We start from the raw sequence: 17,694 nt of genomic DNA on the forward strand, positions 1-17,694 counted from the left end.
TTTTAAAACAAGATGTCCACTGAACACCACATCTGCTCTATCCACTTAAGCACTGCTTGTGTTCAGTCTTCAGATATATCGAAAATGTGTACTTCTCATCTCATTAGGACTTTTATAAACATTGATGTCTTTATAACCCACTTGGTCTCAAAGGGTTGTTTGATCGTCTTGGGGAAGAAGAAGAGGATGAATTCCTCTTCTTATATGGTGTATGCATTATTTAACTGTTTTTCTGTTTTCTTTAACTTCCAGTTTGGACATTATCACATAGACACACAGGTATAAACCTCACTGAGCAGAACACTTGTGCTTAAACCTCCTCCATCCCGCCATTATTCCTCTGCCTCTCTTTCTCTCTTTTCCTCCTCCCTTTCTCTTTTTCTCTCTCTCTCTTAGTTCCCTTTCGACATTTAGTCTTGTTCTATACCAATTTCTGTTAATTTACAAACTGATAAGTCTGAATTTTAACAACAAGTTTGATCAAACTCTTTTGTGGTTTAGCGTTAACGTGGTTCAACAGTGCTGTTGATATTTTAAAGCTGCTTAGATACGGTGAAAATAACCATGCAGATGTTGTTTCCTGGTCCTCATTCAGCGCTGACAGCATTTGCTGTAAAATAACAAATGTTGGCATGGAACGTTTTTCCTCCATAGTGGTGCGTGTGAGTCCACGTGTGCGTGCTTGTTTCAGTGTGAAGTGCACTTCCCCGTGTTTTTGCTCAGTAGAGGAGAACTGTGCTTTGTGGCAAATCCACCACCATGCTCTTAAATCAGTTGATCTGTTAGATCTGAGTTATCCTTCAGTTCTGATTCTGATGCTGCCCACCCATTTTCTGTTTGTTAGGACTTTTGCTCATCTCACATTAACCCTCCATAAGCATTAGCCGTAGAAAGATGAAGTGTGTGTCTGTGTTTCTGTCATATGTGCAGTTAAAGTGAAAAATGTCGGCATTCATGTTATTATGTCTGAATGAGGTGAAGGACGTATATTAAAACGAAAGTTTATTTGTGTTAATTGCATTAGCTGTGCAATTATTTTGTTTTTATTTAAAATATTATATTTTGTTAGGTAAAATGTAGCTAAAATGTGGTTCAAAAGTCTGAAATTGACAATTAAGTTAAAATCAGCCTATAATCCAATAAAAATAAAAATTTACCTGCTATTTTTCTCACCCTCAAGTGGTTCCAATTCCAAAACTTTACGACTTTCATTTTTCTCTTGAACATAAAAAAGATGTTTTGAAGAAAGCTGAAAACCTGTTACCATTAACTTCCATAGTAGGAAAATAGCTTCTTTTGTGTTTAATAGAGGGAAGAAACCCGTAAAGCTTGAAAACAAGCAAAGTATGACAGAATTTCGGGTGAACTATCCCTTTAAGAGCCTATACTAGCTCAAACAAACAAATTTGTGACATTGATTGCATGAAATCCAACATTTTTTTGAACGCTATTGTATGCTCATACTGATTGCAAGACTAATGAAAGTCAGGATATTCTTCACAGTCTTCATTTTACAAAGACAATGCTTATATGAAGCCAATTTATTGCTTTTAAATACAGAAAAGGTCTTCACTGGCCTTCATTTGTGACTGACTAGATGTTTTTAATTCTCTTATATCGGATTACAGGTTGTATAGTGTTACCGTGAGCTTGCTCAAGCTTTGAGACACACTTTGTTAAAAGTGCTACAGGCTTACTCAGCAACCGCTAAATCACTATTGTCAGCCAATCAGCCTGATAGCCTGCTTAACACGCTAGCCACTACCACACTAACATTGACAGACATCACAGGAAAGGTTAAAGCAAGGTTACAGAGATGGAGTCCTTTACTGAGGACTCCAGCACTACTGAGTTTTGGGAAATTCACTCACAAGTAAAAGTTGTCGGTGTGATTCTGCATTCCAGAATGACAAAAACAGAGCCATGCAATAACTCCATTTGTACATTTGGATGATGAAAATACTTTTTCGAGATACTTGTGAAGATATCCAGAGTCTGAGGTTGTGTGTTTTAGCTGTGTGTTAACTAGGTTAATTAGGTTAACTAGGCAGGCTTGGGTAAATAGGCAAGTTATTGTAAAACGATGGTTTGTTCTGTAGACTATCGAATAAAAATATAGCTTAAAGGAGCTAATATTTTCGACCTTAAAATGGTTTTAAAAAATATAATAACTGCTTTTATTCTAGATGAAATAAAACAAACAAGACTTTCTCCAGAAGAAAAAATATTCACAGACACATTTTGAAAATGTAGTGCTGTCGCCTCACAGCAAGAAGGTCGCTGGGCCGCTGGTTCGAGCCTTGGCTCAGTTGGCGTTTCTGTGTGGAGTTTGCATGTTCTCCCTGAGTTCGCGGGGGTTTCCTCCGGGTGCTCCGGTTTCCCCCACAGTCCAAAGACATGCGGTACAGGTGAACTGAGTAGGCTAAATTGTCCGTAGTGTATGAGTGTGTGTGAATGAGTGGATGTATGTGGATGTTTCCCAGAGATGGGTTGCTGCCGGAAGGGCCTCCTCTGCGTTAAAAACTTGCTGTATAAGTTGGCGGTTCATTCCGCTGTGGCGACCCCGGATTAATAAAGGGACTAACCATTCATGAATGAATGAACACTGTGAAAATTCCCTTGCTCTGTTAAACATCATTTGGGAAATATTTAAAAAAGAAAAAAAATCAAAGGGGAGCTAATAATTCTGACTTCAACTGTATATTTATATATATATATATATATTTCACCATAATTTAGTTACTGTATACCATTTAAACATTTGGGGTTAGTAAGACTTTTGGTAATACTTCACTTTGTGTGTTTCATTTAAACAATCTGTTGACTTAGTAATTTTGCATCTACATGTCAACTAGCAGTCAAGCGAGAGTCAGTACTGTCTCCTTATGTCTGCTAACTCTCTGTTTTGATGTTCTCCCGACAGGCAGTCTACTAAAACTGAGTTAACCTATTCTATTTACCCTAACAGAACACAAACTCTCTAAGTAGAATAATTTAACATGTAGTTAACAAGAAGTTACTTTACAAAGTGTCCATCAATAAAGTGTTGTTTTATAATTTATGAAGACATCATGATTAAATAGTTTTATATTACCCTTTTTAATTGAAAAGTTCAAAATAGCTGCATTTATTTAGAAATAATAATCTTTTGTAGAAATTATGCAACACTGTCATCTTCAAACAATTACATTTTTTGACTCCATACTTTTGAATGGTAATGTAAGCCACAAACTGGTTAATTAGCATAAATTTAGCATAAAACATGGTTAAAACATCCAGAAATTCAACAGCGTTTAACTAAAAACAGCTTATTTTTTATGTTATTTGAAGCAGAAATAACTGTAGTATTCAAAAATGAAGGGATATACAGGTCTGATCAAGCATATCTCATTTAATTGCTTACAATTGTCTTAAAGATTTGTTAAAAGCTGAGAATTTTAGCATCTTAAGGTACATGACAATCATTTTAACTAAAAATGGAAAATTTTATTCATTTAAATTTGAATAATGAATAATTATTCATTTATAATTTTATTTAAATTTAAATAATTTTTGAAATGGTCTTAATGTAAATTTCTGTACAAAAGCAATATTTTATGTGCAGATGTGTTTTGTGCTTCTTTACTAAGGGACCCTTGCATGCATTATACAACATTTTAGTTATTTTGGCATATCCATGTGAATGGGGATCATTTTGACAGAGCTGTCATCCACATGTGAATCTTTTCTGCTTTTAGCACATCATTGTCATGTACACAAACCCTTAGGCACAAACCTATAAACCCTGACATCCACAAAGTGCAGAGAAGTGAATTTCTTATATTTAAACCACTGTTTTCAGCCAGATCTCCCCTAAAAATATACAATATATAGATCAGAGCAGTCTGTGGGTGGTTTGTGGGCTGTTGGAGGCTGAAACAACCATATATACTTCTTTCTCTTCACCTTCACAAGCAAAAAGTCCTGTTGGCCAGAGAACTGCAAACTCTAAACATAAACAAGATCTAAACTTTTTATTTAGTTGAGTTGCTGCATTATAACGTGAGAGTGGGTTATGCAATGCACAGACCAATATAAAATGCTCAGTATTGTCATTAATAAGTTGAATCATTGGCTTTTGACTGCCATGACAGTGTTCACCCATCCTGCCTCATGAGACATCACCACAGCGAACGACCTCTAGCTTTCTTACCCATCACCTTGTGCCTGGTTCCTCTCACCTGCTTCCTCCCCATGCCCTCCTGTGCTCTTTCCACAGACACGAACTTTGTGTTGGGGAATGCTCAGATCGTAGACTGGCCCATCGTTTACAGCAATGATGGCTTTTGTAAGCTCTCCGGCTACCACCGTGCTGAAGTCATGCAGAAAAGCAGCACTTGCAGGTAACAGATATATTGTGCATCATATTTATGATATTTTCTCTGTAAAAAGAAAAGAAAGACAGAATAAAAATGTATTGGTGAATAAGAAGATTCACAGTTTAAAATATGTATTAGATAACACACCATATTAGATAACACAATATAGCAATGGTTTTGAAAAGTGGGTGTCGGGAGCCCTCGGGGGTTAGCGGGTTGCTTGGTGATTTCCAAACCTCAAATTCATTTTATGAAACTGTTAGAATGAGCTTTTTTTGTCCATATGCTACAGAAGATAAAAATAGTAATTAATATTTATAAAACAATACACATTTTTTCTATTGGATTGCGACCCCTGGGGTGTCATTATGTTAGATTAAAGACACAGCAATAGGGTCAGATGAAACAGATTGATTTCATGGCACCAAGGTAAACTTTCTGACACCTTTATGGCACCTTTACATTATATTTAAATACAGGCCATGATTGAACATGGAGGATGATCTCTGAGTGGCATTCTCCAAAATTAAGCAAAGAATAGGCTTGGGCCTATTTGTTATGTGTAAGCCATTTTGTGTTTGCATATTGATAACCACCTCAGAGGATATTGGGAGATGCGAGTCACTGTCATTGTTAATTATGGGGGGTCGCAGGCTGAAAGGTTTGGGAACCCCCGTCATATAGTACTATATTGTAGTATAGTATTACATTTAATTAAGCATGACAATAATACAATAGTACAAGCCTGGATACATGCGGTACAATATTCAATTACAATATGCAATACAATACAATGTGGAGTATAATATAACACCCTAGGTTGAGTGAAATATGAAGACGCTTGCAAATAATATCTACATTTCAAGAGTTCTTTGAAATAAATATCTTACCAATTATACATTTTCAGCACACTTTTCATTTAAAGTTTAACTTAATCTTTATAAAAAAAAATTCTCAAACAGATGCATTACACTGAACAAAAGTAACAATACAAAAGATTCATTAGATTGAACAAAAAGTAAAAGCAAAGACATTTTTATCATTTTAAAATAAAATTATATTTACAGTTGAAATCAGAATTATTAGCCCCCTTTTATTTTATTTTTTTCCTTTTTTTAATATTTCCCAAATGACGTTGAACAAAGCAAGGATATTTTCACAGTATATCTGATAATATATTTTCTTCTGGAGAAAGTCTTATTTGTTTTATTTCGGCTAAAACAAAATCAGTTTTTAATTTTTTTAAAACCATTTTAAAGTTAAAATTATTAGCCCCTTTAAGCATATATTTTCTGATAGTCTACAGAACAAACCATCATTCTACAGTAACTTGCCTAAAAACCCTAACCTGCCCTAGTTAACCTAATTAACCAAGTTAAGCTATTAAATGTCACTTTAAGCTGTATAGAAGTGTCTTGAAAAATATCTAGTTAAATTTTATGGACTTTCATCATGCCATCAAGATTAACAAATCAGTTATTAGAAATGAGTTATTAAAACTATTATGTTTTGAAATGTGTTTAAAAAAATCTTCTCCGTTAAACAGACATAGGGGAAAAAATAAGCAGGGGCTAATAATTCAGGGGGGCTAATATTTCAGACTTCAACTATATATTATATATTCACAATTTCTTTTACTGTATATTTGATCAAACAAAGAATTAGTGCACCAAATATTATTTGAAGTAGTACAATAACAAGCACAGTCTAATTATAAACCTATTAACCTAATTGTATTCTGTTTTATTCTCCTTGTGCAATTTCCTATTCCCAATTACCAGTTGATGCTGATGCTAAAGAAATATACTCAGAGTAAAAGTGTCTGCAGGATTGTGGTTTAATAGTTGCCAGCAAGCTTTGAACTCTGACTTGTCCCTGATATGCCAAACACAAGACAAGCTCATTAAAGCTACAGTCATATAGAAACACATTTGTATCATTCCTTTCTTCATGCCCTTTTATCACAGTAAAGCAAAGCTGGACTTTTCAGTAATGTTTGATCATATTCACCCATCACGGGTCAACAGATCCACAAAGTAACAGGTCCATCTATTATTTTCCTTGTAAAACCTCTAGAGATCATAAAAGAGAAGGTAAAAATGAATGTTTTGGCCATTTTCTCACCCCCAGGTTATTTTAAACCTCTATGACTTTCTTTCCTCTGTAGAACACAAAGGAGAAATTTAGTATTGTAACTCTTAGTCAAACTGAATAGTGACCTGGGGCTGTAAAGCTTCAAAAGAACTATAAAAACAGCCCATCTCACCATATGTTGTCAATGATGCTTTTGTATGGCTTCGGAAACTTGCAGAATAACACGTGATTGCTTTGAGCTATATTATAGAAGTTGATTTGAGTTTGATAGTGACTGGTGACCTTCAATCTTATAAAAAAGACAGGATAAACATTCTGCTAAAGTTCCCATTTTTGTGTGTTCCAAAATAATGCCATTGTGCCAATTTATTTACAATATAATCACAGAACATCTCAAAAACAGATCGAAAATGAACTGATTTATGATTTGTTTGTCTTTTCTCTCTCAGCTTCATGTATGGAGAGCTCACAGACAAGGACACAAGTGAAAAAGTTCGACTAACCTTCGAAAACTATGAGATGAACTCGTTTGAGATCTTGATGTACAAGAAAAACAGTGAGGATCACACACACACATGCACATGCACACAGGATTGGAAACAGAGACACAGCAATCTTGTTGCATAAATCTGATATGCTAATATCTTTATGAATATGCATAAATGTGTAAAACAGAGCCAAGATGGTTTTTACTTCTTGGTTTTTACTGGCATGCCGACTTTCAGAGATTTAGGCAGTGTTAAATTGTGTGCTTCCAGGAACGCCGGTATGGTTTTTTGTGAAAATAGCCCCTATACGAAACGAACAGGAGAAGGTCGTACTCTTCCTGTGTACGTTTAGTGACATCACAGCATTCAAGCAACCAATAGAAGATGACTCCTCTAAAGGTAGGCGTATTTTAATGCAGGTAAATCAGCTCATTTGACTGTGAATGTTTAGTTATGTGTTTCTGTGTTCAGGCTGGGGGAAGTTTGCGCGTCTGACCAGGGCTTTGACCAGCAGTAGAGGGGTCCTTCAGCAACTGCAGCCCACCGTACATAAAGGAGAGAATGTACATAAACACTCGCGCCTTGCAGAGGTACGTCTCTGTGTGTGTGCACCAGACTGATACATTTCATTTTACGCCTGTGAGTGATTCTGGTGTGTGTCAGCATGTGTTTGCATCCATCTGTGTCAAAGATTAAACTAACACTAGGACAGCGATCCCCTCTCACTGTGTGATTCCAGTATTCACACACTCTTCCTGCAGGGAGATTAATAAGATGTGTGGGGAGTTTTTTAGCGCTTTACAGAGCAGGGTTGGGGATTTTGGGGAAAATAATGCCACCAAATGCGAAGAAAACAATATAATATTTTAAAAAAGGCAGCCAAGAATGCCCCATAATGAATTAATCTGTAACATATGATACATTTTAGCACTTTCTATTCTAGGCCTAGCTAATTATATCGATATCACAGAAAAGCTGTCATGCAGTGGAGCTGCCAGATTAGTTCTGTATTAGTTACGCAATCCATGGCGACAGTAGACAATACACTGCAAAATAATATGACCAAACTGTGTATGATCTGCTCCAGTCAATGACTTTGAAAAAGTGAGCACGGCTACTATATGTTAAAAATTTAAAATGATAAAAATTTTAATTAGTGCATAAAATTAAATCACTACATTGAAATATAATGTGTATTTATATAGCGCATTTATTGTGTACACTCAAAGCGTTCCACAATCATGAGGGGGCTCTCTCCACACTACTACCAGTGTGCAGCATCCACTTCGATGATGCGACTGCAGCCTCTGATAAACGGCTCCAGTGCGCTCAACACACACTATGCTATGGGTGGAGTGGAGAGACAGTGATACAGCCAATTCTGTGGATGCGGATGATTGGGAGGCCGTGATTGGTAAAGGCCGGAATTTGGTCAGCACACTGGGGCTACACCCCTACTCTTTACGAGAAGTGCCATGGGTTTTTTAATGCCCACAGAGAGTCCTCGGTTTAACGTCTCATTGGAAAAGACGGCTCTCACTGAGAGTATAGTGTCCCCTTCACTTTTCTGGGACATCAGGACGAACCGCAGATTGAGCACCTCCTGTTGGCCTCACTAACAACACTTTTAACAACAACCTAGCTTTCCTATATGATCTCCCATCAAGGTACTGACCAGGCTCAGCCCTGCTATCATTTAGTGAGTAACCGGTTTTGAGTTGCAGGGTGATATGGCTGTGGATAAATGTAAATAATTGATAAAATTAATTATAAGAATTTGTATTAATTGGTAAATTGAAGTGTTTGTGAAAACATGCTTCTCTAGTTGTGCTGATGTTTTAACTTAGCCTAAATTTCAATTCAAATTAAGTATATTCAAATTTATTTGTATTGCAATTATCACAATTATTATTGCTCCAACAGCAAAACGTGCACATTATTACTTTACAATCAAAATAAAATACATTTAAAGAAATAATTTGCCCAAAAATGAAAATAACCTCATTATTTATTATTTTTTTGTTAAACAAAAAAGAAGATATGTTGAAGAATGCTGGTTGCTGGGGAAAAAATGGGCCCCAGCAACCAGCACTATTTAAAAATATCTTCTTTTGTATTCAACAGAAGAAAGAAGAAAGAAACTCTAATAGGTTTTAAACAAGGGAAGAGTTTGAAATAGTAAATGATGGCAGAATATTTGGATGAACTACTGTATTCCTTTAAAGGGTTGACAGTGGAAAATAAACCTGTAAAAATACACAAAAACACATATAATTGTAAAATGTTTTTTATACTCCTCAGCAACCCAGTATATACTGTAATATCAAAGACTATAAAATACACAAGACATGTCACTTGTATTGTTTTTAATGTAGTGCAACAGTCAATATGGCAAATAAAGCCTGCCTTCTAGTCATACCTGTCAACATTGGTATGTGAAAATAAGGGATATGCCCACCATAATAAGGGATTCCCCCAACCCCCTTTAAAAAATCCCCAAATTACTAAATATGCTCACTTGAAGCTGTTTCATTGTAAATAAACAGTTAAATGGTCAGTAATAAGTTTTATTATATTCACAAAAGAAAAAATAAATAGTATACATCAGCAGCAAATAAATTAGCTAACAGTTCGGCTTATTAAAATTAATAGCTATTATAATGAAATAGAATCAAATCTCATTAGCCGTTTCTTCACTGTATAACGTACACATTCTGATTAGCTGATCTGAAAATCTGATTTAGATATTTTTCCATTTGATTACATTAAATAACATTATAATGAAAGCATTTGACTGCTTTCCTAACTGTTTATGCTCATTTAGGACGAAATTACTTGTGGTTGAAAAATAAAAATCTCACCAAGATCAACATCTTTAGTTTAGTTTAGTTTAGTTTAGTTTAGTTTAGTTTATTTATATAGCACATTTTTTACAACACAACGTTGCCCAAAGTGCTGAACACAATCAATACTAAACATGAAATCTACATCACATAAATAACAATTAAAACATAAGGCAAATCCCTCAACATTAAAAAGGCTCAAATACTAAGGAACAAAGATGGTGTTTCAAACGCTTTTTAAAAACAGGTAAAGTTGGAGCGTGTCTGATGTGGGGCGGAAGCCCGTTCCAGAGTTTTGGGGCGACAACAGCAAAAGCCCGATCCCCACTTCGCTTACACCGGGACCTTGGTACAGATAGAATAAATTCATCAGAAGACCTCAGTGACCTACCAGGATTGTATACGTGTAGCAGGTCTGATAAGTATGATGGTGCCAGATTGTTTAAGGATTTAAAAACAAAGATCAATAGTTTAAAATCAATTCTCGACCTAACAGGCAGCCAGCCCAGAGAGGAAAGAACTGGGGATATGTGCTCAAACTTGCGAGTCCCTGTCAGAAGTCTCGCAGCTGCATTCTGTACTAATTGCAATCTGTTTAGGGCATTTTGACTAATACCCACATACAGAGAATTACAATAGTCAAGTCTTCCCAGAATAAAAGCATGGATCACCTTCTCAAGGTCATTAAAAGAGAGAAACGACTTTACTTTTGCCACAAGTCGTAAATGGTAAAAACTGGATTTAACAACTGTATTTACTTGTTTGTTAAATTTCAGATCACTGTCGAATTGAAATCCTAGGTTTCTAACAACAGGTTTTTGATAAGTGGAAAGCTCACCAAAACCTGATAAATGCAGAGGGTTAGGATCGCCAAACCAGACCAGCTCAGTTTTTTCTTCATTGAAATTTAAAAAATTTGACGAAAGCCAGCTCTTAACCTCGACTAGGCATCTCATAAGGGAGTCAAGCTCCTTTTTATCCCTACTTTTAAAAGGGACATAAATCTGAGTGTCATCAGCATAAAAATGAAAAGCCACCCCATATTTACGAAAAATTGATCCTAAAGGTAAAATATATAAAGAAAATAAAATAGGTCCAAGTATAGACCCTTGTGGAACTCCACATGTCAGGGGTCTGGAGGATGAAAAAGTCTGACCAACATTAACGCAAAAGCTTCTGTCTGACAAATAAGATCTAAACCACTTAAGGGCAGAGCCCTGAATGCCCACTAATCTCTCAAGACGAGAAATAAGGATTTCGTGATCTATAGTGTCAAAAGCTGCAGTAAGGTCAAGAAGCATAAGGATCACAGAGTGCCCCGAGTCCCTAAATAACAGAATGTCATTCAACACACGTAGCAGTGCAGACTCAGTACTGTGATATGCCTTAAAACCCGATTGAAAAACTTCATGAATACTGTTGAGCTCCAGATAGCTCTGCAGTTGTGTTAAAACTGTTTTCTCCAAAATCTTAGATAAAAAGGGTAGCTTAGAAATAGGTCTAAAATTGGACAACACAGATTTATCCAAACTAGGCTTTTTCAAGAGAGGTTGCACGACGGCATGTTTCAACTGAGAAGGCACCACACCAGAAACAAGACTCCTATTTATAATGGATAAAATACTAGGGCCAATAATTTCAAAGGCTTGCTTAAAAAACTTTGATGGAAAAATATCCAATGGATAGCTGCTAAGTTTGATCTTGCCTACTGTATCAGTCAGAGATAGAAGAGAGACAGGTGTGAAACTAACAAGTGCAGCAGGGGACACATCCGGTTCCGGAAAAACAATATCAAAGCTAGCAATCCCAGACCTAATTGAAGAAATCTTCTCCGTAAAGAAGTTTAAAAAAGCTTCACATGTATCACATGACTCCTCCATAACAACATTAGACCCAGGGTTAGTCACAGAACTTATGCAGGAGAATAAAACATCAGCCTTATTTTGATGAGTACTGATTAATTCAGAAAAATATTTCCTCTTAGCCTCCTTCATAGAACGCTGATAATTAGAGAGAGATTCCTTAAAGATCTCATATGACACCTGCAGTTTATCTCTCTTCCACTTGCGTTCAGCCTTTCTGCAGGCCTGTCTAGATGCCCGAGTTGTCTCATTTAGCCAAGGCTCTGATCTAGGCTTAACAGTTCTAGTTTTTTCGGGGGCAACAAAGTCTAAGATTGAAGAAAAAGAGCAATTGAACAATTCCAGTAACTGGTCAACATCCATATAAGAGGGAGGGTCCTCTAGCATAGTTGTATGTTGTTCATTAATGTACAAATCTTTAAACAGATCAATAGAAGAAACATTAAATCTACGAGAGATATTAATATTATTAATTATGTGTATATGTCTGTTTAAACACACACCCAAAACCCAGACTTTTGCTCCGCTTCAAATCAAGAGTACAGAATCCATTTGGGAAACTGCGTCTGTTTATCACTATGGAGTGTGTCAGCTGACCGTCATGCACCTCTATATGACTGTTTTGAGGATTGCATATGAACGGGAGACGACACTTGTAATGAAAAGGAAGGGGAATTGCGCCGTTTTTATGTTTATTTCAAAGTGTTTTCGTGCCTAGTCAAAGCAAAAGCACAGAACAGATTCACATTTAGGAGCAAGGGGCGGCCCCTTTTAGTTCGGTGGTATGGGTTGCGTATATGGAAACTTGACTCTTTAATGTTTATTTGCCACCCTTCAGAGAAAGACTGAAAATACGGGAGAATACCTTTATGGGATCATAGCGGGATAGAACTGTAAAATACGGGAGAATCCTGGGAAAACGGGAGTGTTGACAGGTATGCTTCTAGTACAGGAGCCAATCTAGTACAGGAGCCAATACTTGGCGAATAAGCCCGCCTTCTAGTACAGTAGCCAAACATCAATCGCTATAGACTGACGGTACTCCGAAGGAGGGGCTAGGACTAGACGTAAGTTTCTGCAGATTTTGTGTGATTTGGACATCTAGAAATGAAACTAAAGAGACAGTTGTTGTTTAATTTTATTGGTGACTCTCAACATGAAATTTAATCATAAGCTTGGCAAGTAGTTTTGGAAAATTTGATGTTTCCCCATTTAAACAGAATGCCAGAGCTTACATACATATGAAATGACTTGCCTTAAAGGGACTTTGATAATATACAGTTTTACTATGAACAAATTTTCTGTATTAATTATAAAATATAGGTGTTTTACCTGCATTTTGAATGTTATAATACACTGCATTGTGATTAGGTTTAACAGAAATCTCTGTAAACTTAATAAATAATGTGCTATCAAAAAATTACCATAGGTTTTTTGTTTGTTTGTTTGTTTTTTCACCAGAATACCAATAGTCTCTATTCCGTTACACTCCATTAATTTTTCAATCATACATACAGTAATATAATGGCAACATACATGAATTCTATCAAGCTTTATTCAAAATGTCCATTAAAAACATATTTTAGTCAACGACAGGGCTTCATCTGTATCTATTAAACAGATGAGATGTTTTATAGCATGTGATTTTTCCCTGAGGTAAGACCCCTATAAGGAGCATTAGAGTCGAGACAGATCATTCCTCATTGTCTCTGCTCAGATAAACGACCATCCGCTTTCTCTCTGTCTCACACGCAGGTTCTCCAGCTGGGCTCTGATATTCTGCCCCAGTACAAACAAGAGACGCCCAAAACCCCTCCTCACATCATCCTGCACTACTGTGCCTTCAAGACCACCTGGGACTGGGTGATCCTCATACTCACCTTCTACACAGCCATCATGGTGCCCTACAACGTCTCCTTCAAGACCAAACAGAACAACGTCACCTGGCTAGTGGTGGACAGTATAGTGGATGTGATCTTTCTGGTGGACATTGTGCTGAATTTCCACACGACGTTTGTGGGCCCGGCCGGGGAAGTCATTTCAGACCCCAAACTGATTCGCATGAATTACTTGAAAACATGGTTTGTGATTGACCTGTTGTCCTGTCTGCCTTATGACGTCATCAACGCCTTTGAGAACGTGGATGAGGTCAGTACAACGCACAAAATCATTTATATATATATAAACATACACAAATGGGAAAAGGATTTATGATCAGTGATTAGATTGAAATGTGTGTGGAGACGTGCCACATTGGTTTTGCCCAAGCTTTCTAGTGTGCTGAAGTTTGCAGTGTATTAAGAAAAGAGATATACAGCTGAAGACAAATTTTTTATAATATATACATATAGAAAAGAATATATATTATTTAGATTGGCGCAGTGGGTAGCAATTTAGCCTCCCAACAAGAAAGTCGCTGGTTTGAGCCCTGGCTGGGTCATTTGGCATTTCTGGCTGGAGTTTGCATGTTCTCCCCGTGTTGGTGTGGGTTTCCTCTGGGTGCTCCGGTTTCCCCTACAGTCGAAACACATGTGCTATAGGAGAATTTGGTAAGCTAAAATGACCGTAGTATATGGATGTGAATAAGAGTGTATGGGTGTTTCCCAGTGATTGGTTCGCAGCTGGAAGGAGTAAGTTGGTGGTTCATTCGGCTGCGGTGACCCCAGATAAATAAAAAGACTAAGCTGAAAAGAAAATGAATGAATGAATGAATATATAATATTTACCAAGAGCTGTTTAACAGCGCAAGGACATATTTGTCACAGTACTTCCTCAGGAGAAAGTATTGTTTCATTTTTTGACTGGAATGAGAATAGTTTTTGAAAAATTAAAATGGCTAATAGCAGTATTGTTTTCCCCCTCAAGAAATCTTTTTTTCCCTTTTTGGCTACAGAACAAATAACTGTTGTCCAATGACTTGCCTAATTAACAACGTTAAGCTGGTATCTGAATGCTGGTATTTTGCTAAATAACTAGTAAAACATTATGTTCAGTCACCATGGCAAGACAAAAGAAATGAGTTGTTAGAAATTAATTAATTAACATAATTATTACTTATGATTAAAATTGTGTTAAAAACATCACTGTGTTAAACATCACATGGGAAATATCTCTAAGATATGTATAAAGAATAAACAACTTACATGAGCTGACAGGAGCGAATTTTGTCTTTAATTGTATACACAGGGTTATATAAAGCAGCAGACAGCAATACTTTCAAAGACAGGAACATGCTTGTTTAATGACTTTGCAAATGAAAAGAAAGAATTTTTTTAAGATATTACAAAAATAGTAAAGATGAAATATATATATTTTTAACATTAATTATGCAAATTATTTGGTGAAATCTAGTTTTCTGGCACACTGATAAAACCACTTTGTTAAAAAAGCTTTGTGACCAGGAAAAGATCTTACACATGCTTTAATTAAGGTAACTGCCAAAAATAAAAAAACAAACTATGATCCCATTATGTGTCTTTCATATAACCACCTGTAAGCTTCCAATACTTCCTTGAGTTTGTATTTAAAATCTACAAGTTTGATGAGTATTCTTCGGTACCTTTGCGGTCTCATCTACAATATCTACATATAAAGACTTAAAAAGCATGAATGTAGGAAAATATATCAAGGATGTGTAAACCCCATTACTTTATGCTTTACAATAATAAGCCATTTAAAAATATATATTTCTATTTTTTGAGCCAGAAGTGCAATGTGCACTTGATTTCCAGATTTTAGGACTGTTGACATGATTTTAATGATTAATGAAGGAATTATAATGCTTTGTTTCATTATTTCTTTTTCATTTACAAGTAGCAGAGTTTTACAGTGACTGTATATTTCTGTCCGTTATAATTCCGCACCTTATATCAAAAACAATTTTATCACCTTTATATTTGTTGAGCTAATTGCTTGTTTGTTGAAAGACCTCTTCAGATTCTCTCTAACATCTGCTCTGTTTTAAATAAATCTAGCGCCAGTGAAAGAGCAAGCCTGATCTCAGACCAGTGTTGTACATTAAATCTCTGGAGAGATAGTGAATTATTTCACACACACACAGCCCAGAACAATTGGCTATTGACACTCTATTGATATTTACCATATATTCAAATAGGAAGTTTGGATTTCAAACTGATTCAATTGTTAGTCAGTTTCATAAACAAGTGAATTAAAACATTCAGCTAAGGCTTAAATCTGAAAGTAAAATACAGTAAAAACACTGTAAATCTGTTGAAACACGTCAATCTGAAGGCAGTTGGGTTTTTAGGATATTATTGGAATTCACTGACAGTAGTGAACAGCTGTTCACTAAAACACCACCGAGTCTCACTAGATCCTCCTGGATGGGCATGGGACTGTTATAAAACGCTCACACTTAAATTATAAAATAATAATTTGGACAATGCTGATATTTTAAAGAGTTCGAATAGAGCATGCATAGTTTGTTAATCAACGGAGATGAGCGACTCCGATATGAGTCGCAGACGTGAGGCTTGCGTGAACTGGTTATAACTCTAATCGTTGTTTCTTTATATTTGCATCCTTTACATTTGCATGACGGCTTGCTTTATACAGCTCAGCATGTAGTCCTAGTTGATGTGCAGTGGTTGAAAGTGCAGCCACGGTAAATTCTGTATTTTGCAGTGAGGCTATTTTTGCACCGAGTCTGAAGTAATCAAGAAAACAGGAAATGCCATTACACAAATCATTTTACCAATCATTCACCAACACATATTTAATGATGAAATCAAATAATAATAGCACAATAACTAAGTAAATTTTAAGTTAATTAAGTTAATCGCGGCCCACTTGCAGGACCGCTTTATGAGCTGTATAAAGCAAACCCTGATTTAAGCAATTGGGCCTTATCTCGATTTATTAGCCATTTTGTTGTGACAAAAAACAAATTATGACCTTTATAATGCATAATAGGAGCTCTTTAGTATGTCTGTAGTGTTATTTAAGATATTGTTCAGAGAGCTTTACTTTGGAGGGAAATTTGTAAACTTTAGCTATATGGATTTAAATGTTGAAAACATTTAACAGCGTGTGTTCACACTGGGTAAGTTTAGTTTGATTTAAAATAAACTCTGGTGCAGTGGTTTTGTTTGTGCAGTTATTCTAAAAAAATGTGAATGCTTCCCTGATGTGCACAAAACATCTGGACCAAAACCTCTGAAAAGAAAGGTCTCGGTCCAATTCCAAACAAACTTTGGTGCAGTTTAACTGAAATATGAATGCTAATGGACCAAAGACAAATGAGTGGACCAAAAGGCAGGAAGTAGCATTAAACTATGTGAACCTAAACAGCAAAGAATGCTAAAAGGATACCTGTTTTTTTTCATGGCATATAAGTTACTGTGTTTTACAGTTCAATATGAGTGGTCTTATAAATGACAGTGTGAACCGCTGAACTAGAGAACCAAACTTCAAGTGTGAACACATCCTCACTTTACAGGTAAAGCATTATTAGAATACATATTTACCAATAATTAAATGCACAAGGACAGCAACGAGTCCTTGAATCCTTGGATCATGAATCCTACATGAGTTTATTTGTATCAAGATGACAGGGCACGACTCATTCTGTCTTGCAGTAGCGGCACTGGTTTAGTAAATGCTCTTATTGGTCCCATTTCATCGAAGTGACAAATGATATATTTAGGCTTATATGGAAGACAGGTTGGTGCGGGGAAATGGAGAACATTCTTTTGTGTAAAGGAAATGAGTAATCCTCCCTTAAAAAGGAAAAACTGAAGAAAAGTGTTAGGCTACCCCGCTGGCTCTCATTAAAGGGAAAACATAGCTAGCATTGATGTTACAACTCAATAGCCTAGAGGAGATTTTAATAAGTTGCTACCTAGGGTCTGCTCGTAACTATTCAAAGATGTTATTTTAAATACACCAAGGGGAAGTGGAAACAAATCTAAATGCGAAAGTATAGACACACTTCTTAGATGAGACTCACAGGATCCTTTTTTTTTACTTCTAAACATCTGTTCAGAGCTATATTAAGCGTGTAGGTATTATAGCCCTGCAACATTAAACG

At 36.1% G+C, this 17,694-nt stretch overlaps 2 protein-coding genes across 11 annotated transcripts in view; one reads left to right on the forward strand and one right to left on the reverse strand.

Moving 5' to 3' along the window:
- The window catches only part of plb1 (phospholipase B1), a 90,670-nt gene that overhangs the window by 29,215 nt on the left and 43,761 nt on the right, over positions 1-17,694 (reverse strand). For both annotated transcript variants that reach the window (XM_073928570.1, XM_073928569.1), the window contains exon 3: positions 4,221-4,421. In XM_073928570.1, coding sequence (XP_073784671.1) covers positions 4,221-4,235 — 15 coding nt within the window. In that variant the 5' untranslated portion in view covers positions 4,236-4,421. The remainder of the gene's footprint in view (positions 1-4,220; positions 4,422-17,694) is intronic.
- kcnh1a (potassium voltage-gated channel, subfamily H (eag-related), member 1a) overlaps positions 1-17,694 on the forward strand; it is a 93,957-nt gene that overhangs the window by 888 nt on the left and 75,375 nt on the right. For 4 of the 9 annotated variants that reach the window (XM_073927345.1, XM_073927346.1, XM_009293099.5 and 1 more), the window contains 5 exon segments: positions 4,259-4,382; positions 6,902-7,008; positions 7,211-7,339; positions 7,412-7,530; positions 13,401-13,793. In XM_073927345.1, the coding sequence (XP_073783446.1) occupies positions 4,259-4,382; positions 6,902-7,008; positions 7,211-7,339; positions 7,412-7,530; positions 13,401-13,793 (872 nt within the window). 9 annotated transcript variants of the gene reach the window in all.

The sequence above is a fragment of the Danio rerio genome, chromosome 17, assembly GCF_049306965.1.
Source record: "Danio rerio strain Tuebingen ecotype United States chromosome 17, GRCz12tu, whole genome shotgun sequence".
Taxonomy (NCBI): Eukaryota; Metazoa; Chordata; class Actinopteri; order Cypriniformes; family Danionidae; genus Danio; species Danio rerio.